The sequence below is a fragment of the Hypanus sabinus genome, chromosome 25 (genome assembly GCF_030144855.1).
Source record: "Hypanus sabinus isolate sHypSab1 chromosome 25, sHypSab1.hap1, whole genome shotgun sequence".
Classification (NCBI taxonomy): domain Eukaryota; kingdom Metazoa; phylum Chordata; class Chondrichthyes; order Myliobatiformes; family Dasyatidae; genus Hypanus; species Hypanus sabinus.
In genome coordinates, this window is record NC_082730.1 from 1,748,999 (window position 1) to 1,771,413 (window position 22,415).

General features: G+C 48.6%; 1 protein-coding gene across 1 annotated transcript in view; it reads right to left on the reverse strand.

Annotated features, from left to right (window-relative positions):
* Window positions 1-392: 392 nt before the first annotated feature.
* The window catches only part of LOC132381252 (SLAM family member 5-like), a 73,266-nt gene continuing 51,243 nt past the window's right edge, over window positions 393-22,415 (reverse strand). Inside the window, exons 4-6 of the mRNA XM_059950632.1 lie at window positions 10,382-10,579; window positions 8,913-9,001; window positions 393-478 (exon numbers count right to left, since the gene is read on the reverse strand). Coding sequence (XP_059806615.1) covers window positions 407-478; window positions 8,913-9,001; window positions 10,382-10,579 — 359 coding nt within the window. The 3' untranslated portion in view covers window positions 393-406. The remainder of the gene's footprint in view (window positions 479-8,912; window positions 9,002-10,381; window positions 10,580-22,415) is intronic.

The window sequence follows — 22,415 nt, forward strand, 5'->3', positions numbered from 1 at the left end:
GAAATAATACTGAAAATATCTTTCCAATAATTTTGCAAACAAGGGCAAGACCAAAACATATGGGTCAATGAAGCAACATCAGAATGACATCTGTCACAGGTTGGATTAACATAAGAATATGCAGATCCTAAACACCCCACCCAGAGTCACCAGCCCCCATGTTCCCCATCACTACAACCTGATCCCACCCAAACACAGATGGGCTGAATGACCTCCTTCTGTTCTTGCCCAAGAAAGGAGGTAAATGACCTCAGGGACAAGAGATGGACAAAGGATCGGCAAGGTAACATACTGTGGACATCACAGCCTTGACAGTGACAAAGACTGGGTGGGTCTGTTACCCCACCCTCACCCCCCCACAGCCAAACCTCCCCACCCCCCTGCCCCCAGATCCAGGAGATCAGCATCAACAGTACATCGTCCGAGGAGCTTGGAATGGCGGAGATTCGTAGGTACCAACGCAGTGTTCGTCCATATCCTGTGGGGAGACGGAGAGGGAATGAGTGATAAACTGTAATGGAGAGACAGGACAAAGTAAATTGAGAGGGAGCAGTGGTGGGGGGGGGGACAGGGGTGAGGGGGGGCAGTGGTGAGGGAGGCAGCAGTGAGGGGGGGAGCAGGGGTGAGGGGGTAGGGGTGAAGGGGAGCAGTGGTGATGGGGGTAGGATTGAGGAGGCAGTGAGGGGGAACAGGGGTGAGGGGGGTGGGGTGAGGGGGTAGGGGTGAAGGGAAGCAGTGGTGATGGGGGTAGGGGTGAGGAGGCAGTGAGGGGGAACAGGGGTGAGGGGGTAGGGGTAAGGGGTGGTGGGATCAGTGGTGGGGGGTAGGGGTGAGGGATGGAGGAATCAGTGGTTGGGGGAAGAGATGGAGGGCAGGGGTGAGGGGTGAAGGGGGATCAGAGGTGAGGGGGGCAGGGGTGAGGAGGAGCAGGAGTAAGTGGGGGCGGAGTGGGGGAGCATTGACTGAAATAGCAGAGGGGTTCTCGTGGTGGTTAGTGGGGAAGAAGGGAGGGGGTAGAGGAAGGTACAGAGAGAGAATCAGGAAGTGCGAAGGAGAACAGGTGTTAAGAGAATCGGACGAGAGAAAGAGGGGAAGAGAGGGTGGAAAGTCAGGGTGGGGATGGTTTTGTAGGACCATGAGTGGGGAGTGGTGTAAGTGAAAAGGAGAGGCGAAAGTAACAAAAAAGATTAAAATATGTTAAACATGAGAAAGTCTGCAGATCCAAGCAGCACACACAAAATTCTGGAGGAACTCAGCAGGCCAGGCAGCATCTATGGTAAAAAGTGAAGTTGACATTTCAGGCCGAGACCCTTTGGCAGGACTGAAATTAGAAATATGTTAATGCAGCAGCTAAACACATCCCATCACACACCCCCTCTACACCGTCCCATCACACACTCCCTCTACACTGTCCCATCACACACTCCCTCTACACTGTCAAATCACACACTCCCTCTACACCGTCCCATCACACACTCCCTCTACACCGTCCCATCACACACTCCCTCTACACTGTCCCATCACACACTCCCTCTACACTGTCCCATCACACACTCCCTCTACACTGTCCCATCACACACTCCCCCTACACTGTCCCATCACACACTCCCTCTACACTGTCCCATCACACACTCCCTCTACACCGTCCCATCACACACTCCCTCTACACTGTCCCATCACACACTCCCTCTACACCGTCCCATCACACACTCCCTCTACACTGTCCCATCACACACTCCCCCTACACTGTCCCATCACACACTCCCTCTACACTGTCCCATCACACACTCCCCCTACACTGTCCCATCACACACTCCCTCTACACTGTCCCATCACACACTCCCTCTACACTGTCCCATCACACACTCCCCCTACACTGTCCCATCACACACTCCCTCTACACTGTCCCATCACACACTCCCTCTACACCGTCCCATCACACACTCCCTCTACACTGTCCCATCACACACTCCCTCTACACTGTCCCATCACACACTCCCCCTACACTGTCCCATCACACACTCCCTCTACACTGTCCCATCACACACTCCCTCTACACCGTCCCATCACACACTCCCTCTGCACTGTCCCATCACACACTCCCTCTACACTGTCCCATCACACACTCCCTCTACACTGTCCCATCATACACTCCCAAGGTACGGATCAGACACACAGTGAAGCTCCTGCAATGTCGCTTTACACACTGAATCATACTGGGAGAAACTGAAAGCAATGATAGGCAACATGACTGAAGGAACATGTAATTGAAGTTTTTAAAGTTCTTAGTCAGTAATGGATGATGGAGCAACACAGACAAAATGCTGGTGGAACACAGCAGGCCAGGCAGCATCTATAAGGAGAAGCACTGTCACCGTTTCAGGTGTCCTGACAAAGGGTCTCAGCCCGAAATGTTGACAGTGCTTCTCCTTATAAATGCTGTCTGGCCTGCTGTGTTCCACCAGCATTTTATGTGTGTTGCTTGATTTTCCAGCACCTGCAGATTTCCTCGATTTTGCTAATGGATGATGGAGATTGTCTTCTGGAAGTTTTTCCACTGTTGGGTTGATGACTGATTTGCAGACTTTACTGTACCCATTACTGCCTGGGAATTAGCCAGTGTCAGTCTGCTTCACTTGGAGAATGGATTCTTGGCATCTTTTTGCTCATTAACTTTGGATAAGCCGCTCCCTGTTCTCATTACTGAGCCTTGCTGTCCAGGTGAACATCTTTTGATGAGGTCTCAGAGCTTCAGGCTGACCCCTGGCAATTGCAGAAGTGTTTGTGGGAGAGATGTTGGTGACTTGTCAGAGTGCATCTGTCACTTGGCACAGTTTTCACTGCCTGTTTAACCTGGGAACAGTTCCCTCTCCTCTCTCTACTTAGGTCGAGGAAGTATTTGTTTTTGTGTAAGTGTGGAGCTGGCCCTTCCGGCCTTTTGAGCCACACCTCGCCATCGAGCCCTGATATATCAGATTAATCCTGGCCTAATCATGGGACAATGAACCAAGACCATGAGCCCACCCGGTACGTCTTTGGACTGTGGGAGGAAAGCGGATCACTCGGTAAGTCCCATTTCACGGGGTGGACAGACAGACTCCTTACTGATGAACTCCAGACTCCAGAAAGCCTCGAGCGTTAATTGCTACCCTACTGTGGTGCCAATCTTGGAAGCTATGAGGTGCCAGATGAGAGGGTAGTCCACACAGAGGAGCCGTCTCGGGCAGGTATGTTGACAGATCAACACTGGACATAGATTGCTTGAACTTATCTCACTTGTCTCCTGAAAGAATTTCTTGGTATCATGGTTTACAACGAAGGCACTGCTGTCACCTCTGTGTAAATTGTAGCTTTTGGCAGTGGCAAGATTTGTGAGCACTGGTGCCCTATGTCATGTCTTTTGAAAGAATAAGGCTTTCTAGGAGTTATGCAGATTCCTGGTTCTCTTTCGGACTCCAGTTTCAGATGGTACTGGAGAAGGACAGCAATTCCTTGCCAGTAGCAAACAAAACCAGGCAAACTAGGATCCTGGTCAATGATCACTGCAATCAATAACCTGTAACTTCCCTTTCAGAGCTGAGCTTTTCAACTGCCTGTATCACCCGGCTACTTCGCAGTGTGATCAGAAGTCTCGAGGGTGCAGGACAGTTGCAGTATGGGGTGTGTGGGCAAATGGAGGTAGCAAGGACTAGGCCCAGGCTTGAGACAGAGAAAAGACTCAGTCTTCCATGTTCTAAAGAATACAGTCCTAACCTGTTCAGTCTTTTCTTATAACACAGGACAGGGTACACCTGTGACCGTGTTTGTGTGTGTGTGGGGGGGTGTGGTCAGTGTGACTCAGTGACTGTGTGTGTGGGGACAGTGTACCGCAGTGACTGTGTGTGGGGACAGTGACTGTGTGTGTGGGGACAGTGTACCGCAGTGACTGTGTGTGGGGACTGTGACTGTGTGTGTGGGGACAGTGTACTCCAGTGACTGTGTGTGTGGCGACAGTGACTGTATGTGGGGACAGTGACGGTGTGTGGGGACAGTGACTGTGTGTGGGGACAGTGGCTGTGCATGGGGACAGTGACTGTGTGTGGGTACAGTGACTGTGTGTGGCGACAGTGTACCGCAGTGACTGTGCATGGGGACAGTGACTGTGTGTGGGGACAGTGGCTGTGTGTGGGGACAGTGTACTCCAGTGACTGTGCGTGGGGACAGTGGCTGTGCATGGGGACAGTGACTGTGCATGGAGACAGTGACTGTGCGTGGGGACACTGACTGTGCATGGGGACAGTATACTCCAGTGACTGTGTGTGGTGACAGTGTACCGCAGTGACTGTGTGTGGGGACAGTGTACTCCAGTGACTGTGTGTGGGGACAGTGACTGTGCGTGGGGACAGTGACTGTGTGTGGGGACAGTGTACTCCAGTGACTGTACGTGGGGACAGTGACTGTGTGTGGGGCCAGTGACTGTGCATGGAGACAGTGACTGTGCGTGGGGACAGTATACTCCAGTGACTGTGTGTGGGAACAGTGACTGTGTGTGGGGACAGTGTACCGCAGTGACTGTGCATGGGGACAGTGACTGTGTGTGGGGACAGTGACTGTGTGTGGGGACAGTGTACTCCAGTGACTGTATGTGGGAACAGTGACTGTGTGTGGGGACAGTGGCTGTGTGTGGGGACTGTGACTGTGTGTGGGGACAGTGTACTCCAGTGACTGTATGTGGGAACAGTGACTGTGTGTGGGGACAGTGTACCGCAGTGACTGTGCATGGGGACAGTGACTGTGTGTGGGGACAGTGTACTCCAGTGACTGTGTGTGGGGACTGTGACTGTGTGTGTGGGGACAGTGTACTCCAGTGACTGTGTGTGTGGCGACAGTGACTGTATGTGGGGACAGTGACGGTGTGTGGGGACAGTGACTGTGTGTGGGGACAGTGGCTGTGCGTGGGGACAGTGACTGTGTGTGGGTACAGTGACTGTGTGTGGCGACAGTGTACCGCAGTGACTGTGCATGGGGACAGTGACTGTGTGTGGGGACAGTGGCTGTGTGTGGGGACAGTGTACTCCAGTGACTGTGCGTGGGGACAGTGGCTGTGCATGGGGACAGTGACTGTGCATGGAGACAGTGACTGTGCGTGGGGACACTGACTGTGCATGGGGACAGTATACTCCAGTGACTGTGTGTGGTGACAGTGTACCGCAGTGACTGTGTGTGGGGACAGTGTACTCCAGTGACTGTGTGTGGGGACAGTGACTGTGCGTGGGGACAGTGACTGTGTGTGGGGACAGTGTACTCCAGTGACTGTACGTGGGGACAGTGACTGTGTGTGGGGCCAGTGACTGTGCATGGAGACAGTGACTGTGCGTGGGGACAGTATACTCCAGTGACTGTGTGTGGGAACAGTGACTGTGTGTGGGGACAGTGTACCGCAGTGACTGTGCATGGGGACAGTGACTGTGTGTGGGGACAGTGACTGTGTGTGGGGACAGTGTACTCCAGTGACTGTATGTGGGAACAGTGACTGTGTGTGGGGACAGTGGCTGTGTGTGGGGACTGTGACTGTGTGTGGGGACAGTGTACTCCAGTGACTGTATGTGGGAACAGTGACTGTGTGTGGGGACAGTGTACCGCAGTGACTGTGCATGGGGACAGTGACTGTGTGTGGGGACAGTGTACTCCAGTGACTGTGTGTGGGGACTGTGACTGTGTGTGTGGGGACAGTGACTGTATGTGGGGACAGTGACGGTGTGTGGGGACAGTGACTGTGTGTGGGGACAGTGGCTGTGCATGGGGACAGTGACTGTGTGTGGGTACAGTGACTGTGTGTGGCGACAGTGTACCGCAGTGACTGTGCATGGGGACAGTGACTGTGTGTGGGGACAGTGGCTGTGTGTGGGGACAGTGTACTCCAGTGACTGTGCGTGGGGACAGTGGCTGTGCATGGGGACAGTGACTGTGCATGGAGACAGTGACTGTGCGTGGGGACACTGACTGTGCATGGGGACAGTATACTCCAGTGACTGTGTGTGGTGACAGTGTACCGCAGTGACTGTGTGTGGGGACAGTGTACTCCAGTGACTGTGTGTGGGGACAGTGACTGTGCGTGGGGACAGTGACTGTGTGTGGGGACAGTGTACTCCAGTGACTGTACGTGGGGACAGTGACTGTGTGTGGGGCCAGTGACTGTGCATGGAGACAGTGACTGTGCGTGGGGACAGTGACTGTGTGTGGTGACAGTAACTGTGCGTGGGGACAGTGACCGTGTGTGGGGACAGTGACTTTGTGTGGGGACAGTGGCTGTGTGTGGGGACAGTGTACCGCAGTGACTGTGCATGGGGACAGTGACTGTGTGTGGCGACAGTGACTGTGCGTGGGGACACTGACTGTGCATGGGGACAGTATACTCCAGTGACTGTGTGTGGTGACAGTGTACCGCAGTGACTGTGTGTGGGGACAGTGTACTCCAGTGACTGTGTGTGGGGACAGTGACTGTGCGTGGGGACAGTGACTGTGTGTGGGGACAGTGTACTCCAGTGACTGTACGTGGGGACAGTGACTGTGTGTGGGGCCAGTGACTGTGCATGGAGACAGTGACTGTGCGTGGGGACAGTATACTCCAGTGACTGTGTGTGGCGACAGTGTACCGCAGTGACTGTATGTGGGGACAGTGTACTGCAGTGACTGTGCGTGGGGACAGTGACTGTGTGTGGTGACAGTAACTGTGTGTGGGGCAGTGACTGTGCGTGGGGACAGTGACCGTGTGTGGGGATAGTGACTTTGTGTGGGGACAGTGGCTGTGTGTGGGGACAGTGTACTGCAGTGACTGTGCATGGGGACAGTGACTGTGTGTGGCGACAGTGACTGTGTGTGGGGACAGTGACTGTGTGTGGGGACAGTGTACTCCAGTGACTGTATGTGGGAACAGTGACTGTGTGTGGGGACAGTGGCTGTGTGTGGGGACAGTGACTGTGTGTGGGGACAGTGTACCGCAGTTACTGTGCATGGGGACAGTGACTGTGTGTGGGGACAGTGTACTCCAGTGACTGTATGTGGGAACAGTGACTGTGTGTGGGGACAGTGTACTCCAGTGACTGTACGTGGGGACAGTGACTATGTGTGGGGACAGTGACTGTGCATGGAGACAGTGACTGTTAGTGTGGTCAGTATACTCCAGTGACTGTGTGTGGCGACAGTGTACTCCAGTGACTGTGTGTGGCGACAGTGTACCGCAGTGACTGTGTGTGGGGACAGTGTACTCCAGTGACTGTGTGTGGCGACAGTGTACCGCAGTGACTGTGTGTGGGGACAGTGTACTCCAGTGACTGTGTGTGGCGACAGTGTACCGCAGTGACTGTGCATGGGGACAGTGACTGTGTGTGGGGACAGTGGCTGTGTGTGGGGACAGTGACTGTGTGTGGGGACAGTGTACTCCAGTGACTGTATGTGGGGACAGTGACTGTGTGTGGGGACAATGTACTCCAGTGACTGTACGTGGGGACAGTGACTATGTGTGGCGACAGTGACTGTGCATGGAGACAGTGACTATGCGTGGGGACAGTATACTCCAGTGACTGTTTGTGGCGACAGTGACTGTGCGTGGGGACAGTGACTGTGTGTGGGGACAGTGGCTGTGTGTGGGGACAGTGTACCACAGTGACTGTGCATGGGAACAGTGACTGTGTGTGGCGACAGTGACTGTGTGTGGGGACAGTGACTGTGTGTGGGGACAGTGACTGTGTGTGGAGACAGTGACTGTGTGTGGAGACAGTGTACTCCAGTGACTGTGCATGGGGACAGTGTACCGCAGTGACTGTGCGTGGAGACAGTGTACTCCAGTGACTGTGCGTGGTGACAGTGACTGTGCGCGGGGACAGTGTACCGCAGTGACTGTGCGTGGGGACAGTGACTGTGCGTGGGGACAGTGACTGTGTGTGGGGCAGTGACTGTGCGTGGGGACAGTATACTCCAGTGACTGTGTGTGGCGACAGTGACTGTGCGCGGGGACAGTGTACCGCAGTGACTGTGCGTGGGGACAGTGACTGTGCGTGGGGACAGTGACTGTGTGTGGGGCAGTGACTGTGTGTGGGGACAGTGACTGTGCGTGGGGACAGTGACTGTGTGTGGGGCAGTGACTGTGCGTGGGGACAGTGACTGTGTGTGGCGACAGTGACTGTGTGTGGGGCAGTGACTGTGCGTGGGGACAGTGACTGTGCGTGGGGACAGTGACTGTGTGTGGGGACAGTGGCTGTGTGTGGGGACAGTGTACCACAGTGACTGTGCATGGGAACAGTGACTGTGTGTGGCGACAGTGACTGTGTGTGGGGACAGTGACTGTGTGTGGGGACAGTGTACTCCAGTGACTGTGCGTGGGGACAGTGACTGTGCGCGGGGACAGTGTACTCCAGTGACTGTGTGTGGGGACAGTGACTGTGCGTGGGGACAGTGACTGTGTGTGGGGACAATGACTGTGTGTTGGGACAGTGACTGTGTGTGTGGGGACAGTGACTGTGTGTGGCGACAGTGTACCACAGTGACTGTGCGTGGGTGGGGACAGTGACTGTACGTGGGGACTGTGACTGTGTGTGGGGACAGTGTACCACAGTAACTGTGCGTGGGGACAGTGACTGTGCATGGGGACAGTGACTGTGTGTGGGGACAGTGTACCACAGTGACTGTGCGTGGGGACAGTGACTGTGTGTGGGGACAGTGACTGTGTGTGGCGACAGTGTACCGCAGTGACTGTGCGTGGGGACAGTGTACTCCAGTGCATAGATGTGTGGGCATGTCTGACAAATTGCTGAATATTCTGAAACTGTGTTGTTTATGGTCATTATGCCACATATCTGAATTTTGTCCCAGACACTAATGAGCTCTTTTCCCACAGCCGTCCCACTTCCCTGAGGTAATGTTTCAGTCGTTACCCGCTTGTTCTCCTCAGCGTGCTGCCTGTTGTTATGACAGTTCTCTCTTCGCACCACATTCGCATAAATAGTGTCCGATGCTTCTGGCTCTGTGGGACAGAGCAGAGAGGTGACAGGGTCTGTACTTGTCAACCCTTCCCCCTCTACCCCATCTAACCCCTCCCCTTCTAACCCCTCCATCCATCAACCCCCTACCCCAGCTGATCCCACCCTCCATCAACCCTTCCCCCTCTACCTTTTCTAACCCCACCCTCTATCAACCCCATCAACCCCTCCCCACTCTATCCATCTAACCCCTCCCCCTACCCCTTCTAACCCTTCCATACCTCAACCCTTCCCCACTCTACCCCAGCTGACCCCACCCTCCATCAACCCTTCCCCCTCTACCCCATCTAACCCCACCCTTCATCAACCCTTCCCCCTCTACCCCATCTAACACCACCCTCCATCAACCCTTCCCCCTCTACCCCATCTAACCCCACCATCAACCCTTCCCCCTCTACCTCATCTAACCTGTCTTTCCATCAACCCTTCCCTCTCTACCCCATCTAACCCCACCATCAACCCTTCCCCCTCTACCCCATCTAACCCCACCATCAACCCTTCCCCCTCTACCCCATCTAACCTGTCTTTCCATTAACCCTTCCCCCTCTACCCCATCTAACCTGTCTTTCCATTAACCCTTCCCCCTCTACCCCATCTAACCTGTCTTTCCATTAACCCTTCCCCCTTTTCCCCATCTAACCTGTCTTTCCATTAACCCTTCCCCCTCTACCCCATCTAACCCCACCCTTCATCAACCCTTCCCCCTCTACCCCATGTAACCTGTCTTTCCATCAACCCTTCCCCCTCTACCCCATCTAACCCCACCATCAACCCTTCCCCCTCTACCCCATCTAACCTGTCTTTCCATTAACCCTTCCCCCTCTACCCCATCTAACCCCACCCTTCATCAACCCTTCCCCCTCTACCCCATCTAACCTGTCTTTCCATCAACCCTTCCCCCTCTACCCCATCTAACCCCACCATCAACCCTTCCCCCTCTACCCCATCTAACCCCACCATCAACCCTTCCCCCTCTACCCCATCTAACCTGTCTTTCCATTAACCCTTCCCCCTCTACCCCATCTAACCCCACCATCAACCCTTCCCCCTCTACCCCATCTAACCTGTCTTTCCATTAACCCTTCCCCCTCTACCCCATCTAACCCCACCCTTCATCAACCCTTCCCCCTCTACCCCATCTAACCTGTCTTTCCATTAACCCTTCCCCCTCTACCCCATCTAACCTGTCTTTCCATTAACCCTTCCTCAATCTTCCCCAGCTGACCCCTCCCTCCATCAACCCCTCCACACTCTACCCCCACTAACCCCTCTTTCCATCCCTGATGTCAGTACTTTTCCTGTCCTCCCCTTCCACACCCTTCCCCGACTGCCACCCTCACAGACTCTGTGTCAGATGCACTTGCCTTCCGTGTTTGAGGATGTTTCCCTCCCTGCAGCTCTCCTCCTGCATTTGATCACGAGAATCACAATAAGAGGGGCGATCAGGATGACCCCCAGAACAGGCAGTCCCACCATCAGGGTCATTTTCTGAAGCATAGACCTTGTTGCTGTTGCCGCTATTGCTACTGTTGCTGTTGCCGCTATTGTTGTTCTACTAGATTCTACATTTTGGGAAGAGAGAAGATCCCATGATTGATACCATGCTCATGCCTCCAGGGACATGAAATGAATGGGTCCCCTTCATCCCACCTCAGGCTGCAGAGAATTCCCTTTTACCTCAACACTATGCCTCTAATTACCCCTAGATCACTCCTCTCTACCTCTTCCCCTCTAATGACTGCCAGTCTCCTCCAATCATCCCCAATATCCCTCCCCTGCCCAATAATATCCTTAGGTGAACTCCATGGAGTTCCCATGGGATGTTAAAGGAAAAGACAAGAGAAGGTGGCTGAATTTGTTTGAATGTGTAATAGGGATTCAAGAAATGATGGAGGAGTTAAACAATAAACTGAAGAAGTTCTCTGGAATATGTGAGGCCTGGTGCCCATTTTAATGAGGAAGTGAAAGGTGGTATTAGTGAAGAGATATTCTGATCATGAAAAGTAATAAATGCCATGTTCCCGATATTCCATGTCACAGTGTTTGTGAAGAGGTGTCTGCCGAGTTATTGAACACTCTGCTTATTGCCTTCCAAGCATTTACAGTTTCTGGAATGGTTCCTGAAGCAAATGTGATTCCATTGTTTCAGAAAGGATGGAGAGAGAAAACAGGGAACTGTTGACCTCTCCGGCTGACAGTACAAATTGGAAAAACATTGGAGTCTATCATAAAGGATATGTTTGCTAGACATTCAGAAAATAATCATATGACTAAGTAGAATCACCATAGTCTATGAAAGAGAAAGCATGTCTGTGGATGTATATAGAAGAACAGGTGAAGGAGAAAGTAGTGGATAAGAAGTATGTGGATTTTCATAAGGCTTTCCGTAAGATCCCACCTGTTGGCCATGAAGGAATTAAACAGGGATGAAAACATCTAACTGGACTGAGTCCAGGACAGTAGATGTAGACAAACCAAATGTCTTTGTACCAGTCATGAATGGTCGCCATTTTGTGAAACTATTCTGCAACCTCCATTTTGTGAACTGGTTCTGCTCATAAATAGTGAGTTCCCTGCTGATAATCTGCTGAATAAGGAGTTATTTGTGAGATTTCATTTAGTAAGATAAAACATGCAGGTTTATGAATAGTGAAGTTTGTGTCTCTGACCTGAGGATAACCCAAGCCTAGTAACTGACTGAATATCAGAATAAACTTTATTTATAAAAATATTGACGAGGATACTATAATACCTTTTGTTTGTACATTCATAGTCAATGTGTAAAGTAGTGCTTATTACATTACTTAAAATCAAAATTCAAAGTAATTATCAAAGTACTTATATGTCACCGAATACAACCATGGGATTCATTTTCTTGTGGGCATACTCGTAAATATATAGGGTAATAACCATAACTGAATCAATGAAAGACCATACCAACTTGAGCGTTCATCTGGAGTGCAGAAGACACCAAATTGTGCAAATGGAAATAGAAAAAAATAAGCAATAAATATTTAAAACATGAGACAAAAAGTCACTGTAAGTGAGCCCATTGGTTGTGGAAACATTTCAATGATGGGGCAAGTGAAATTGTGTGAAATTATCCCCTTTGGTTCAAGAGCCTGATGGTCGAGGGGTACTAACTGTTCATGAGCCTGGTAGTGTGAGTTCTGAGGCTCCTGTATCTCACTTCAGATGATCGAAGGGAAATAACTGTTCCTGAACCTGGTGGTGTGAGTTCTGAGGTTCCAGTACCTCTGTCCAGATGGTTGAGGGGTAATAACTGTTCCTGAACCTGGTCCAAATATTACTATTGCCTCTCATATGACCCATTGGGGTGATCCACTACTACAAAAATCGAAGGGTTTCCATACCCAACCCAGAACTTCCTTGTCCTGTAGTGGAAGAACCCTATACTGTGGTGCTTCCTTGTGATGGCCTTGACAAAGGATCTGTCCTGCAAAAAGCACGTAAATGCAAAGAAGGGTCAGTAGCACCTCTGCACAGATTCAGCATGTCATCTAAAACTTTGACAAACTTCTATAAACACAAAAGATTCTGCCGACACTGGAAACGAAGAATGACACCCAGAAAATAGATTGCTTCCTCTGTGATTCCTTTGTTCATTCGCCCCTCCCGACTAATCTCCCTTCTACACTTAACCCTGCAAGTGGAAAAGTGCCATATCTGCCCACTCACCTTCAATCAGTGCCCCAAACAGCCTTTCAAGTGAAGCAATATTTCACCTGTTAGGGCCGACGACTGTGTCCAGTGCTGCTGATGTGACCTCCACTACATCGGTGAGGCCCACCATCAATTGGGGAATTGTTTTGTCTAGTAGCTGTACTCTATCTGGAAAAAGCATGATTTCTCGGTGGCCAACCATTTTAATTCCAATCTGCATTCCCATTCTGACATGTGGGTCCATGGTCTCCTCTACTGAGGCCAGTCTCAGACTGAGGGAGAAACAGCTCATATTCCATTTGGGAAGCCTCTAAACTGATGACATAAACATCAATTTCTCTAACTTCCAGTAAAATTTCCCTCTATTCCTTCTTCATTTCCCCTCTTTGCTCCCCCCTTACCTAATCTCTTCTCCTCAACTGCCTATCACCACCTCCTTTTCCTCACCTGGTCTTCCCTCCTCTCCTATCAGATTCCTTCTTCTTTAGCCCCTTAACCTTTTCCACCTATCATCTCCCAACTTCTTACTTCATCCCCCCACCCCCCACACCCACCTGGCTTCACCTATCACCTTCTAGCTTGTATTCCTCTCCTTCCCCCCCCACCTTCTTATTTTGGCTTTTAGTCGCTTCCTTTCGAGTCCCATTGAAGGATCTGGACCAGAAACATTGACTGTTTATTCATGTCCATAGATGCTGCCTGAACTGCTGAGTTCCTCCAAAATTTTGTGTGTTGCTTGTGATAAACGACAATAGATCCACACAGGAGAGTATCCTGACTGGTTGCATCATGGTCTGGTATGGAAACACCAATAGTCAAGAACAAAGAAGCCCAGACCATCACATACAAAAACTCTCCCACCATTGAGAACATCTCTAAGGAGCACTGTCATTGGAAAGCAAGGACCTCCAACACCCAGGTCATCTTCTCTTCTCACTGCTGCCAACAGGCATGAGAACTGATCACAGATCACAATCTATAGACTTATTTTCAAGGACTCTATAACTCACGTCCTCAGGATTAATCAACAATCTATTTTACAATTAATCAACTTATTAATTAATTAATTTCTATATTGCACAGTTTGTTTTCTATTGGCTGTATGTCAGTCTTTTTTTTTAAATAGTTCTAGTGTATTTCTATGTTCTCCTGTGAATGCCTGTAAGAAAATTGATTTTGGAGTAATATATGGTGGCCACTTTATTAACTGCAATTTTCCTTTGGAAGATGCGAAAACTTCTGGCTAGGGCAGGCCTTTGATTCTTCTGACATTTTATAAATGCGTCATTGAATCAGTATGATGCCACAACATCACGGATCAGTATCATTGAATCAGTATGATGCTACAACATCACGGATCAGTATCATTGAATCAGTATGATGCTACAACATCACGGATCAGTATCATTGAATCAGTATGATGCCACAACATCACGGATCAGTATCATTGAATCAGTATGATGCTACAACATCACGGATCAGTATCATTGAATCAGTATGATGCCACAACATCACGGATCAGTATCATTGAATCAGTATGATGCCACAACATCACGGATCAGTATCATTGAATCAGTATGATGCTACAACATCACGGCATGGCTCGGAGAAACGAGCACCATCAACCTGAGTCCGCTCAGCAGGACTGTCAGAATAAGTAGCAACAGTACTGGCCAGGAACAAGAATCATTCAGCAGCTTCCATAAGAGACAGACAATAAAGAAGGCTCAGGAAATAATAGAGGACATTACACATACACTTCACATGACTGGCTGATTTGAAATTTGGAGAACGAGCAGGTGTTAAGGTGTGTATGGTGGCACACAGAGCCCATGAACATGTCCCACACAAGCCTGGTGCAGCCACACACGAAGGTAGTCATTAGGATGAGGGTGAGATTGGGTACATTCTTCTTCCTCTGTGCATTGTGACCCACCTAATCTGCTCCATCTTGGATCCCTGATGAACCTGAAGATGCCACAGCTGATTTCCAAGCTGGAGAAGAAGGGGACGGGCCACACCCATTCGGCAGTCTCGAGAGAACCCCACATCTGATATCCTGGTTCTTCTCAGTATCGATACAGTATCCCACAGTCCTAATTTCTGTTTTACCTTCCCAGTGCACGCCAGACAATTCTTGTTACATGCCTTGGCCCATTCAAATCAGATCCCCAGTATCTTCAGGAAGTCAGGCTGATTGACTTCCTCTTCACGCCAGAGCCTGTTATGGTCAGATTCACCGACATCATGCCAGTGTTTTTCTCTGACCATTGCCTCCTCCAAGCCTTCTGTCACCTCCGGGAGGACCAGAAGGCAACTAGGGGGTTGTGCAGGCAGAACATTAAGCTGCTGAACCCAGAGAACTAGACAGGGAATGTCTTTGATACCCCTGTTCATTGGTGAGAGGTACAGAAGCCTGAAGGCACACACTCGGTGATTCAGGAACAGCTTCTTCCCCTCTGCCATCCGATTCCTGAATGGACTTTGAAGCTTTGGACACTACCTCACTTTTTAAAATATACAGTATTTCTGTTTTTGCACATTTAAAAAGATCTATTCACTATACATAATTGATTTACTTGATTATTATTATGTTTTATTTAATTTTTTTCTCTCTCTCTACTAGATTATGTATTGCATTGAACTGCTGCTACTAAATTAACAAATTTCACATCACATGCCAGTGATAGTAAACCTGAATCTGATTCATTTTATACCAACAGAGCCATCCCACTCTCTGCCTACCTGCCTGTCCTTGTGATACAATGTGAATCCTTGGATGCTGAGGCCCCAACTATTAGCTTCTTTTAGCCATGACTCAGAGGTGCCCACAAAGTCATACCTAGCTACAAGATCATCTACTTTATTCCATATATGACATGCATTCAAATAAAACAGCTCAGTCCTGTGTACATCACTCTTTTTGATTCTGGCCCCTATATTTAACTCATCCCATTGACCACAATTTTGCCCAGTCATCTGCCTCTCCTTCCTCACAGTCTAACTACACACTGCACCTAATTATATACCAACTGTCCCATCTTTAACACTATCACTTCAGTTCCCATCCCCTTGCAAAATGAGTTTAAACCATCCCCAACATACCTAGCAAACCTGCCCACAAAGGTATTGATTTCCCCCTCGGGTTCAGGGGTAACCTGTCCTTTTTGTACAGGTCATACCTTCTCAGAAGAGATCCCAATGATTCAGAAAAATTAAACCTTACTAATTCCTCAGCCACACGTTCATTTACCAAATCAACCTATTCTTACCCTCAGTAGTGCGTGGCACAGGCAGCAATCCAATGATTATTACCCTGGAAATCCTGCTCTTGAGCTTTTTGTTTAACTCCCTATATTCTCTCTTCAGGACCCCTTCCCTTTTCCTTCCTACTGAATATTGTTGGTACCAATATGTACTATGACATCCTCCCCCTTTGGAATGTCATGGACTCAATCTGAGACATCCCTGACCTTGGCATCTGGGAAACAACAAACCATCTGGGTGTCTCTTTCACATCGACAGAATCTGCTTTCTGCTCCTATATAACAATTACAGCATGGATACAGGCCATCTCAGCCCTTCTCGTCCATGCCGAACGCTTACTCTCACTTAGTCCCACCTACCTGCAGTCAGCCTAAACCCTCCATTCCTTTCCTGTCCATATACCTATCCAATTTCTTTTTAAACGACAATGGAAATTAAAAAAATCCTCTGACTATGGAATCCCCTATTACTACTTTACTCCTCTTCTTCCCCACTCCCTTCTAAGGCACAGTTCCAGAGATCCATTCACTGTGGCCCCCTCCCACTTTGTAGGTCGTTCCCTCAACAGATCTCAATACGATTTATTATTGCGGGGAATGGCCACGGGATTGCTCAGAACTGACAGCCTATTCCCTTTCTAAGTCCTGAGCTCTCCCTCTAGCTCCTATCTAGCATCTCCTCATTTTCCTGTACAGGTCGAAGGTCATCGAGCTGCCACGCCAGTTCTTTAACACGTTCTCAGAGGAACTGCAGCTCGATACAGTCATGTGGATGTTGTTATTGGCAAGAATGGTGGTCTCCCTGCTAATTACATCTACATGAAGTAACAGGAAAGGAAATGGCAGACGAACTTTACAAGTATTTTGCATTAGTCTTCACTGAGGAAGATACTAACAGTATGATGGAAGTTCCAGGTGTCAGGGATCAAGAAGTGTATGAAATTACCACAACTAGTGAGAAGGCTCTTGGGAAACTGAAAGGTCTGAAGGCAAAGAAGTCAACTGGACCAGATGGTATACACCCCAGGGTTCTGAAAGAGGTGGGTGAAGAGCTTGTGGATGCATTAGTATCACTAGATTCTGGAATGGTTTCAGAAGACTGGAAAATTTGCAAGTTACTCCACTCTTCAAGAAGAGAGAGAGGCAGAAGAAAGGAAACTCTAGGCCAGTTAGTCTGACTTCAGTGTATGGGAAGTTGTTGAATTTCATTATTAAGGATGAAGTCTCAGGGTACTTGGAGGGCCATGATAAAATAGGCCATAGTCAGCATGGTTTCCTTAAGGGAAAATCTTGCCTGACAAATCTGGTGGAATTTTTTTGAAGAAGTAACAAGCCGAATAGCCAAAGGAGAATTGGTTGATGTACTTGGATTTTCAGAAGGCCTATGACAAGGTGACACACCTGAGGTTGCTTAACAAGCTACAAGCCCATGGCATTGCAGGAAAGAACCTAGCATGGATAAAGCAGTAGCTGACTGGCAGGAGGTAAAGAGTGGGAATAAAGAGAGCCTTTTCTAGTTGGCTGTCAGTGACTAGTGATGCTTCACAGTGGTCGGTGTTGGGACCTATGTTAAATACCAATGATTTGGAAGATGGAAGAAAAGTTTGCATACGATATGAAAATAGTTGGAGGGGCAGGTAGTTTTGAGGAATTAGAGGCTACAGAGGATTTAGACAGATTAAGAGAGTGGGCAAAGAAATGGCAGATGGAATACAGTGCTGGGAATTGTATGATCATGTTCTTTGGTGGAAGAAACAAAAGGGTTCTCTATTTTCTAAGTGGAGAGAAAATACAAAAGCACTGAGCTGCAAAGGGACTTGGGATCCCCTGAAGGTTAATTTGCAGGTTGAGTCTCTGGTGAGGAAGACAAATGCAATGTTAACATTCATTTCAAGATGACTAAAATATAAAAGCAAGGATGTAATATTGAGACTTTATAAAGCAATGGTGAGGCCTAACTTGGAGTATTGTGAAGATTTTTGGGCCCCTTAGAAAGGATGTGAAGAAACTGGAGGGGGTTCAAAAGAGGTTCATGAAAATGGATCCAGTATTTAATGGCTTGTCCTATGAAGAGTGTTTTATTGCTCTGGGCCCGTATTTTCTAGAATTCAGAAGAATATGGGGTGACCTCATTGAAACTGATCAAATGGTGAGAGGTCTTGTCAGGGTGGATGTGGAGAGGATGTTTACTATGGTGGGAGAGTCTAGACCAGAGGACACAGCCTCAGAATAGAGGGGCCCTTTAGAATGGAGATGAGGAAGAATTGATTCAGCCAGGGAGTCATAAATTTGTGGAAGTATTTGCCACAGACGTCTGTGGAGGCCAAGTCTTTATGTATATTTAAGGCAGAGGTTGATAGATTCAGGGTATGAAGGGATATGGGGAGAAGGCAGGAGATTGGAGCTGAGAGGAAAATTGGATCAGTCATGATAAAATGGTGTAGCAGACTTGATGGACCAAATGGCCTAATTTGGCTCCTGTATCTTATGGTCTCCCAGAGTTCCCGTATCTCACAATAAAGTGCAAGATCATAATGAGGTTGATCCATCCTATAGCACTCATCATCATTATGTGCTGTAATGTACGACGTGGCATGACCATTATTGCTCTTAGAACTTTTTCTTCTTCCCGGGCAGTGTCTTTATAAGACGGGTGACCCCTATCGTTATCAATACTCTTTACATATTGTCTGCCTGGCATAACCAGGATTTGTGATGTGCACCAACTGCTCATACAACCATCCACCACCTCCTCCCATGGCTTCATGTGACCCTGATCTGGAGGGTCAGCAGGTGCTACACTGTGCCCAAGGGTGACCTGTAGGCTAGCGGAGAGAATGAGTGCCTTACATCTTGCCACCCAATTATTTCTCTGGGGAATCAATTAATAGTCATTACAGCAGAACAGAAGCTGCCCTTGAACCTGGTGGCATGTCCTTTCAAGCTTCTGTCAAATGGAAGAGGGAAGAGAGAACATCCTTGGACTGATTGTGTCTTTGATTATGATGGCTGCTTTAATCAGGCACTGAGAATACAGACAGAGGCCATGGAAGGGAGGCTGTTTTCCATGATTTGCTGAACTGCGTCCACAAGTCTCCACAATTTCTTGCAGTCACATGCAGAGCTGTTACTGAAATGCATCCAGTCAGGATGTTTTCTATGGTCCATTGTTAAAAATTGGTAAGGATCAATGGGGACGTGCTGAAATTCTTTAGCCTCGGGAAATAGAGGCATTGGTGAGCAAGTGTGACGAGGGGCATTTTGGGAGGGCTAATGGCATGACATGAGTGGCTGGGCCTCAGAGTATTAATGGACAGAAGCATCTTGACATACAAGTCCAAAGGTGACAACACAGGGTTGAGAAAGCATTCAGGATACTGTACTGGGCAAGGAGCAAGGATGTGATGGTATAACTTTATAAAACATTGGTTGGGCTTCAGCTGGAGTGTTGTGTGCAGTTCTGATCACCATATTACAGGAGGGAAGTGATTGCGCTGGAGAGGGTGAAGTGGAGATTCACCAGGATGTTGTCTGGGATGCTGATGAAAGAATTTGACATAGTTTAGTGTCATTCTTCAGTAAAGGAGAACAAAATGATTGTTACTCCGCATGAAAATATGAATTAAGCAGAAAGAACACAACCAAAAAGGCCCCAGAATCCACAATATGTATAAAAGCAATCCTATCAAACACAATGTACAAATAACTGTTAGACTGGTTGTATGTACAGCAAGTGACGCTGGGTGATGTGTATACAGGTAGTGGTGGTGGGCTAATATGTGACGGTGTCAGGCTGGGCAAAGTAACCCTTCCTGAGTTTAGAGGTGCTGGCGCGCAAACAGTACACCCTCTTCCCTGATCAGAGTGGGACAAACCCCGATTGGAGTGGGCATGGTGGGTGGGATCCTTCCGATATTGCTGTCCTTTCCCCGAACTGTCTGTACATATTCTTTGATGGTGGGCAGGGTGGTGCTGGTGATGCAATGGGCAGTTTTAGCCACCTATTGTAGAGTCCCCCCTGTCCACTGCAGTGCCGTTTCCACACCACACACAGATACGGATGCTCAGATGCTCTTGAGAGGGGGGCTTGCTTCTGCTGAAGGAGAGAAGGCTGAGTGGGGTGAGATTTAAATAGAGCTATGAATGTAGAGAAGGGAGGCAGAGATATTGTGTCTGTACAACTAATCAATTAAATAAAGGCACACACATGGGAGATTGCTTTAACTGGTGTACTCATGAGAGAGAGAATGAGGGGAGAGAGAGAGGAGTAGAAAGAGGGGAGAGAGTGGGGGAGAAAGAAAGGGGGAGAGAGGGAGAGTGGAAGAGAGATTGAGAGAAAGGGGAGAGAGAAGAGAGAGGGGGAGAGGAAGAGAGAGGGGGAGTGAGGGGGAGAAGGGGCGAGGGGGAGAGGGAGAGAGACAGACAGACAGACAGAGACAGGCATGCATAGACAACAGATCAATACGCAACAAAAAGTTTTCAGTCCATACATAGTGCCGAGGGTTATTATTGCCTTGAAAGGAATAGATCCATACATTACACTTTCTCCCGCTTTAGATTAATATAACATAAAACTATATTTGTCAAAACATTCATTTTCCCTTCCACAAACCACATTCAAATAACCATGCTTTCACAGTAACAGTCCATAACTAGCTTTAGAATGCTAGAGATTCAGTCGTTTGGGTGGTGCTGTTTCTTTCAGCATAGTGCCTTTGGATTTGTAGAGTGGCATCAGGTTAGGCAGGTGTCTTGTCAAAGGCAACCTTCTCGGTTGTCGGTATCAGTGATACCATCATCACTGAGAGGTAAGTCCGGTGGCTGTAATATGTCCATCTTGTCGGATTCAGGACTTTGGACTTCCCGTCCAATCTCAAAGCTCCTAGCTGATTCACTTGGCGACTGGCTGAACTGTTTATTCTGTACCTCTCTCCAGAGGTCTGGTTTCAGGAGGTCTATGCCAGATCTCAGATTCCTGCTCATGAACAGCATTGCAGTTGTTAGATTTGTTGTTGCATGAACAGAATTCTGAACACAAAAAGGAAGTTGTCCACCTTGTGCTGGAGAGGAATGCTTTCCTTGTCCATCGCTTTAGTGGACTTCTTGAAGGTTTGGATAAACCTTTCAACTAAATGATTTGTTGCTGGGTGGTGAGGAGCTGGCTTGAAATGTTTGATGCTATTTTCCTTCATGAAGAGTCAGAATTCTTCTAGTGTGTATTGTGACCTGTTGTCACTCACAATTTTTTCTGGTAAGCCATTTCTGGCGAAGATGGTCCTCAGAACGGAGACAGGCTTTGATGAGGTGGTTGGCTTCATTGGTGTGACCTCCAGCTACTTTGAATGAGCATCCACAGCAATCAGAAACATGGAGTCCATGAATGGCCCAACAAAGTCAATATGGACTCTTTGCCTTGGTGATGATGCCCATTTCCAACGGTGTAATTGTGCCAATGGGGTGCATTTTGATCTTTTTGGCATCCCAAACAGCTTTTGGCCAAGTCTTCAATCTGTCTATCTATTCCCGGTCACTACATGTAGCTCCAGGTGAGACTCTTCAACTTGACTGTACCCGAGTGTTCGTCATACAGATTCTCTAACACTCTGGTGCGCAGTTTACAGGGAACCACAACACAACATCCACACATCAGCGTTCTTTGACATACCGACAGTTGGTCTCATCTTGCTGAAAACTCTGGAAACAAAGGGTTACCATGAGCTGGCCATCCTTGCATGGTGACATCATTGACTTTTGACAGTGTCGGGCCATTCCTTGTTTCCCTTTGTATTTCAGAATTTGTGACCCACAACTGGTCCACCAGTGTGGTGTGGAACACCTCTGCTGGGTCACAGTATGAAGACTTTTCTTCAGTTGTCAGTAGTGGAAGATGTGATAAGTCATCAACATTGCTATGTTGTTTGGTACCCTTGAACTCTATGTCATAAGAGTGGGCTCTTAGGAGCTGTGCTCAATGTTGTAACCGGGTAGCAGATACCACTGGAATTCCCTTCCAGGGACACCAGGGGCTGGTGATCTGTCACTAGAGTAAACCTTTGTCCATAGAGGTAGTGGTGGAACTTTATTCCCCATACTAGACTAAGGGCCTCTCGGTCAATCTGTGTGTAGTTGTGTTCTGCACTCATCAGTGATCTTGAGGTAAATGCAATTGGATGTTCAGATCCATCTTTCATAGTGTGCGACAAAATGGCCATAAGGTCATTTTGATGAAATGGTCAGGGATGGGTCATAATGGGTGAGCAGTTCATTGGATGTTGATAGTCTCTTTGTTTCCTTGAATGTACTTTCACATCTTTCTGACCATTCCCGCTTTGCTCCTGTCTGTAACAGTGCATTCAATGGATGCAGCACTGTAGCAATGTCTGAGGGAAACTGGTAGTAGTTTACAAGGTCCAAGTAAGCCCTGAGTTGAGACACATTTTCTGGTTTG